Source organism: Chenopodium quinoa, unplaced genomic scaffold (assembly GCF_001683475.1).
Source record: "Chenopodium quinoa cultivar QQ74 unplaced genomic scaffold, ASM168347v1, whole genome shotgun sequence".
Classification (NCBI taxonomy): domain Eukaryota; kingdom Viridiplantae; phylum Streptophyta; class Magnoliopsida; order Caryophyllales; family Amaranthaceae; genus Chenopodium; species Chenopodium quinoa.
In genome coordinates this window covers 2,084,991-2,092,123 of record NW_018742484.1, presented here as the reverse complement: position 1 = coordinate 2,092,123, position 7,133 = coordinate 2,084,991, and the positions used below count along the sequence as shown (strand labels likewise).

General features: G+C 35.6%; 1 protein-coding gene across 1 annotated transcript; it reads right to left on the bottom strand.

Annotated features, from left to right (window-relative positions):
• Nucleotides 1-3,783: 3,783 nt before the first annotated feature.
• LOC110719746 (zinc finger MYM-type protein 1-like) lies at nt 3,784-6,096 on the bottom strand. Its single transcript, XM_021898738.1, has one exon. It carries the CDS (start codon nt 6,094-6,096, stop codon nt 3,784-3,786), a length of 2,313 nt encoding a protein of 770 aa, XP_021754430.1.
• Nucleotides 6,097-7,133: the final 1,037 nt, after the last annotated feature.

Here is a 7,133-nt window from a genome sequence, read left to right as displayed (position 1 = left end):
AATCTCTAACCTCAAGGTTGAAAATTGCTACTAATATTTTAAATTTTTCTTATTATGAGAAATCTTATTGATAACTTACTAGCAAGTTTGCTATATCATCAATTTGGAAATGTTGAAAGTTGCATGCCTGGACTATCTAAAGATGAACATAGAGCGAATAATTCAAACGATCATCATCAAATTAGTAATTTAGCTCTTGTAATTGAGAATCTACGACAACAACGAACACTTTAACTGAAGTCTGTTGATGAAGTCATGTATTTTCATTGTTTCGTACATGATGGTTAACGCCTGAAAGTGAGCTCCGGATTATCAACAAAATTGCCTTTAACGCTCTAATATGCATGTCACATTTATTTCAAAATGTCTATCATGACAAAAGTGACAACATAAAAGATGTTTCTAACAAATTTTCTCTATTATGACTACTAATTGTTCCTCCTAGGTTTGAATCATCCTTAATCCCAACAAGCAAATCATATATAGCAAAAATCGCCTAATACTATATATGCAATTGAGGCTAACAAGACATCTAAAATATATAAAAATTATGACTTAACATCATCGATCTACAACCATCGTTATTAGGGTTATCATCATCACTCTCATCAACATCAAATTTATTTGTCATTTTAATTTGGTGTTGAGGAGGATGATCAATTTTATAGAGAAAAGACTAAACCATGTTTGGGAGTCATCTGATAGTTTTAAAGTTAGCTCGTTTGACAACCTGGTTGTATTAATTGGTTATTGTTAAGATATGATGAGATTTGATTTGATATGATTGATATTTTTTAGTTGGCATATGATAGAGTTATGTTAAGATTTGATCATAGCTAGGATACTTTACATATTTATCTCCTGTACGCTATGTATTTGGCCATGAGCATCAATATAGGGCTTGAGCTTTTCCTTCATAATTATTTTACATGATATCGGAGCCATTTTTTTTTTCACCCTTGAATATGACATGCGGTAATTCATCTTCACCGCCACCATAAAAAAATCAGCCATATAGAGCTATGATTGGTACTAGTAAGGTGCCGATATTAAGTTGAAAAGTAAGTTCAATACTAGTTTATGGATAGTCGATACCGGAGCCACACATCACGTCAGAGGAGATGATACTTGGTTGTTTGACACAACTCCTATCTTTGATTGTCCGGTTGGTCTTCCGAATGGTGAGACCGTTCTTGCAGAGAAGGAGGGTTTGGTTCGCCTGTCAGATTCCATTGTTCTTAAGCATGTTCTTTATGTTCCCAAATTGAGTTATAATTTACTCTCGGTTTAACAATTAAACAATGATTTGCTTTTTGTTGTCAATTTTAATTCCTCTATGTGTGGTATACTAGACCAAGTAGGGAAGTTGATTGGAACGGGAGTTAGACAAGATGGACTTTATTATTTGAGCAACCTATAGTGCAGCCAGTAAGTTCGCAAGAATTGGGTCATGGACTTCGAGAAAAAATTCCTTCCGTGTTGTTACGGGATTATGTCACACACACTATTGTTGCACAAAGTCCATCTTTGCCTACTCCGTCTTCACGGTGACCCTCAAGTACTCCTTGTCCCATAACACACTATATCAATTGTGACATTTTTTCAATCAATTATCGTAAGTTTTTAGCAGCTATCATTTCGGGTCAAGACCCGAAATCGTTTAAGGAAGCAATGAAACATGATGGGTGGAAGAAATCCATGCAAGAAGAAATTCGAGCTCTAGAAGATAATGGGACATAGACTTTGGAATAGTTGCCACCAGGCAAACGTGCTCTTGGTAGTCAGTGAGAGTACAAGACAAAATTTCTTTCTAATAGAGACATAAAGCGATTGAAGACAAGGTTGGTTGTGTTTGGTAATCATCAGACATAGAGTATTGATTACAGTGAAACTTTTGCTCCAGTTGCTAAGATGACTATAGTACATGCTTTTCTAGCTATTGCTGCGTCGAAAAATTGGGAACTTCATCAGATGGATGTTCATAATGCTTTTCTTCATGGTGACCTCGAAGAAGAAGTTTACATGAAATTGCCTCCCGAGTTTGAGAGCAAAAATCCGAATTTAGTGTGTCGATTGTGGAAATCTTTGTACGGTTTGAAGCAAGCTTTGCGATGTTGGTTTGCCAAATTAGTCACAGCTTTAAAAGGGTGTGGGTTTCTTCAATCATACTCTGATTATTCTTTGTTCACATTTACTAATGCTTCAGTTCAGATAAGTGTGTTGGCATATGTTGATGATTTGATAATTTCGGGGAATGATTCCGCTGCGATACTAGCTTTCAAAGCTTATTTGGGTGATTATTTCAAAATGAAGGATCTTGGTCCTTTAAAATATTTTCTTGGTATTGAGGTCGCTCGTAGTGCAACAGGCTTGTTTTTGTGTCAACGTAAATATACACTTGATATTATTTTAGAGGTCGATTTGATGGGCGCGAAGCCATCCGATTTTCCCATTGAGCAGAACCATCGTTTGGGTCACGCAGATGGTGCTTTATATTATGAACCGGAGAAGTATCGTTGCCTAGTTGGGCGTCTAGTGTATCTTGCTGTGACGCGTCCGGATCTTGCTTATTCTGTTCAAATTTTGTCTCAATTCATGCAACGACCTCATGTGGAGCACTGAGATGCGATTTTGAGGGTCGTTCAATACTTAAAAGGGACACCGAGGCAAGGTATTTTGCTTAGTGCTGACAGTGATCTTACTCTACAAGGGTGGTGTGATTCAGATTGGGCACGTGTTCGATCACTCATAGATCATTAACTGGTTGGTTAGTTTTCTTGGGCCATTCTCCTATTTCATGGAAAACAAAGAAGCTGCATATGGTTTTGTGTTCATCTCAGAGGCAGAGTATCACTCTATGGCAGCTATCACTTGTGAGTTAAAGTGGTTGAAGGGTTTGTTGTTAAGTCTTGGCATTCATCATCCCAGGGCTATTCCTTTGTTTTGTGATAGCCAATCAGCTTTACATATAGCAAAGAATCATGTGTTTCATGAATGAATTAAACATATTGAAGTTGATTGTCATTTTGTGCGGGATGCTATTACGGATGGTATTATTATTGCTCCATCTTATGTGTCTACTTCTCAGTTGGAGGATATTTTTACAAAAGGCGCTTGGCAAACGACAGTTTGATTTTCTTTTGTCCAAGTTAGACATTCTTGATCCTCACCATGCTCCAACTTGAGAGGGGGGGGGATGTTAAGATATGATGAGATTTGATTCGATATTGATTGATATTTGTTAGTTGGCATATGATAGAGTTATGTTAAGATTTGATTATAGCTAGGATACTTTACATATTTATCTCATGTACGCTATTTATTTGGCCATAAGCATCAATACAGGGCTTGAGCTTTTCCTTCATAATTATTTTACAGTTATAAATATATACTTGTAGTTGATTGTGTAAAGTGTTTCATAAATAGAGATTAATTATTAGGTATTTCAGTGTATGTAATAACAAAAAACTAAATATCCTATAAGCTCTTATTATAAGCATTTTCAAAATGAAATTTTTGAGCCCACATTGCTCTTTCAATATACTTAATTTAAACTGTCAAATTAGCTGTTTTCGTATATCTAATATACAGTGGCGGAGCCAGGATTTTCAACTTGGGGGGAAAAAATGCTTAACTTACGAAAAGCTTAACAAAAAATAAAAACAAAAAAAAAACTCACACACAAATTGGTTAATACTTAATATTAAAATTTCAAAATACAAATATATACTTAGTCATACAATTCAAAATGATGAAAAAAATTACATAAACATTACATTAATATTACAAGTTCATTCTTCGAGTCTTCATACTTTGAAATCGATCAATAATCTTTTCGTCGGAAACTCGTAAGAAGACATCCTTCTCAATAAAAGTGACCAAACAATCATTCATAAGTTGATCACCCATGCTATTTCGCAACTTGTTTTTGACACATGTCATTGCAGAAAACACTCTTTCAACACTTGCCGTGGCAACGGGAAGAATCAACATCAACTTGATAAGCAAATGAATAAGAGGAAAAGTCTTATGCTTATTGGTTTTAACAAGCATCATAGAAAGAGAATTAAGGTCATTTAAACCTTGAAATCTTTCATCATTTAGCATATTCTCCATGAATACATCAAGTTGATATTCAAGAGCCATCAAATCAAAGCTTGAAAATTCTTCGGGATAAAAAGAGGCAAGTTTAAGTACCTTATCTTTATCAAAGGATGAGAAGTTATCTTTAGGACTTAAACAAGCCATACATAATAGTAACTCCATATTCCTCTCATTAAATCGTTCATCAAGTTCTTGAAGATGCAAATCAATTAGTCTTAAGAAAATTCCAACCCGAAAATGATGTTCATTTGTTGCTTCTTCAACAAAACGTCTTGATCTTCCATGAGGAACATAAAGAGAATCCATAGTGGGAATAACAACACCATGTTTAGTGCAAAATGAAGTTACCTTGTTTAAGAGAGTATCCCATCCTCGCTCCCTCATTTTTTGCAACACCGTTTTTGTATAAGTGACAAGTTCCATGGCATTTACAATATCTTGCTCCTTTCTTTGCAAAGCAACACACAAATCATTAGTGTATCCAAAAATAGTCAACATCAAGTGAGCAACAAAAATAAAGTCAAATGACTCTAATTGTCCTAAAACAATTTGAGCTTTGAACTTATCTTCCGATGCACCATGCTTCCCAATTTGTACAAGCACCTTAATAATTGTAGGAAATAAGAGGATGGCATTTAAAAGTGACTTGTAATGAGAACTCCAACGAGTATCCCCGGGCCTACTCAAACCAAGTTCTTGATTTAAACCCGATCCACTCACAATATCCCCAACATCCAAGGCTCGAGCAACTTCTTGAGCTTGATCTTGACGAATCATTTCTCTTCTCTTGCAAGAAACTCCAACCACATTCAACAAATTTCCAAGTATCTCGAAAAGCCAACCACAACTATCATTCTTTTTAGCAACGGCAACTAATGTTAGTTGAAGTTGATGAGCAAAACAATGTATATAGTAGGCACTTGGAGTATCATTCATAATCAAAGTCTTAAGGCCATTTATTTCACCCTTCATGTTGCTAGCTCCATCATACCCTTGCCCTCTTATCATAGATGGGCTCAATGAATGTTCAACAAGTAAAGACATGATTGCATCTTTAAGAGTTAAAGCGGTAGTATTAGCAACATGAACAATGCCTAAAAATCGCTCCATTACCTTTCCACTATCTCTATCAACAAAACGCAAAACAAGAGCTAGTTGTTCTTTTTGGGACACATCACTTGACTCATCGGCCAATATAGCAAAGTAATCATCACCAACTTCTTCTATTATGCACCTAGTTGTTTCTTTGGCACAACAGTTAATAATGTCCTTTTGAATAGGAGGGGAAGTCATTTGACAATTTTTAGGTGCATTTTCAAGAGTATGTATCCTTACTTCCTCAACCTTTTCTCCTAACCATTTCAAAAGCTCAAGGAAATTACCCCTATTATATGACTCCCCACTTTCATCATGTCCACGAAATGCCAAACCTTGCCCCAAAAGAAATCTTAAACAAGATAAAGATGCTTTCAAGCGGATAAAATATTCACTTTTAATCACATCACTTGCATTGTCAATCACATTCAAGATTGATTTCTTTTTTTCATCTCTTAAATTCACATATTTCTCATAAGCAAGATTATGAGCACTTTTAATTCCACCAACATGCTTCTCAAATCTTTCCGGTTTATTCCATGCCCTAAACCCTCCATCAACAAATGCATCACCCCCCGGTTTAATACCAACTTCATTCTTGAACAAGTAACATACAAAACAAAATGCAGCATCTTTTTCAATACTATATTCAAGCCAATCCCATTTGTTGAACCAATGAACACTAAAGCGACGCAAACCAGACACTTGTCTTGTAGGGAAGACATGAGTTTTTGGTTGGCAAGGTTTTTTAAGAATATAACCCGTCCTAACAGCATTTCGTTCATTTGCGGGGTAATCCATAATGTTTATTCTTTTTCCCGGATCATGAGGAAGAAGTTCAACATCATACACCAAATCTTCCTCTAATGGTACATTACTATTACTTGAACCACCCATTTCCATACTATTTTCTTGACTTTGAGGGGAGCTAACTGAAGGTGAGTTATTGGACTCATTTTCATTGAGTCTCGTTCTTTTAAACAAGAATTGTCGAAGATCGGGTTGTTTAGTTGCCTTTGATTTGTTTGAATTTGGTGAATCTTTTGATATTTCCTAGTTAAATTGAAAATTATATATCAATTTCCACAAGACCACAATCCACATCATTACATAATAACAAAACCTAAGAGGCTAAGATTTTAAATTTCTAATTCAACTACACATTTCAATAATTTACAATAATTAATAATTTAAATTCACATTTCACAAAAACAACCAAAAACTCTAACAGGGGAAACAATCAAACAAATATAAATCAATAATCATTTATCAATTCAAATTATTCAATAATCAATACCCACAAGGCCACAAATGACAAATTCACAATAAAAATATAAACAATTAAACATTTAAACAAGTAATAAAAATATGAAATTCAGAATTTCAGATTTACTGTAAATTTAAACAATTAAACATTTAAACAACAAAACAAGTAATCAATTATTCAATTAATCATACATTCATTGATTCATACCTCCATTGAAATGCATATGACGAACAGACGAAGTCACGCTGTCACGAAGACACGAAGTCACGATTCACGAAGGACGAAGGCTCAAGGGCGGCTGTTGAACCTCGTCACTGCTGCGAACTGCCGGCGAACGGTGGACGGCGTCACGGCGAGCCGGCTAGGCGATTGACGAACAGACGAAGTCACGAAGACACGAAGTCACGAAGGACGAAGGCTCAAGGGCGGCTGTTGAACCTCGTCACTGCTGCGAACTGCCGGCGAACGGTGGACGGCGTCACGGCGAGCCGGCTAGGCGACAGGCGAGGGCGAATCGAAGAGAGAGAAATTGAAAATTGAAAAACTTAGGGTTTGGCTGGCTGGCAAATGTCGCAACGCAACAGAGCACTGTAAATCTGTAATTGCATTTTTTTTTTAATTTTTTTTTTTTAAAATTTTTTTTTTTTAAATTTTTTTTTTTAAATTT

What these genes read in the sequence shown, in the direction of transcription:
- LOC110719746 (XM_021898738.1), bottom strand. Translation starts at nt 6,096, where the DNA reads ATGGGTGGTTCAAGTAATAGTAATGTACCATTAGAGGAAGATTTGGTG.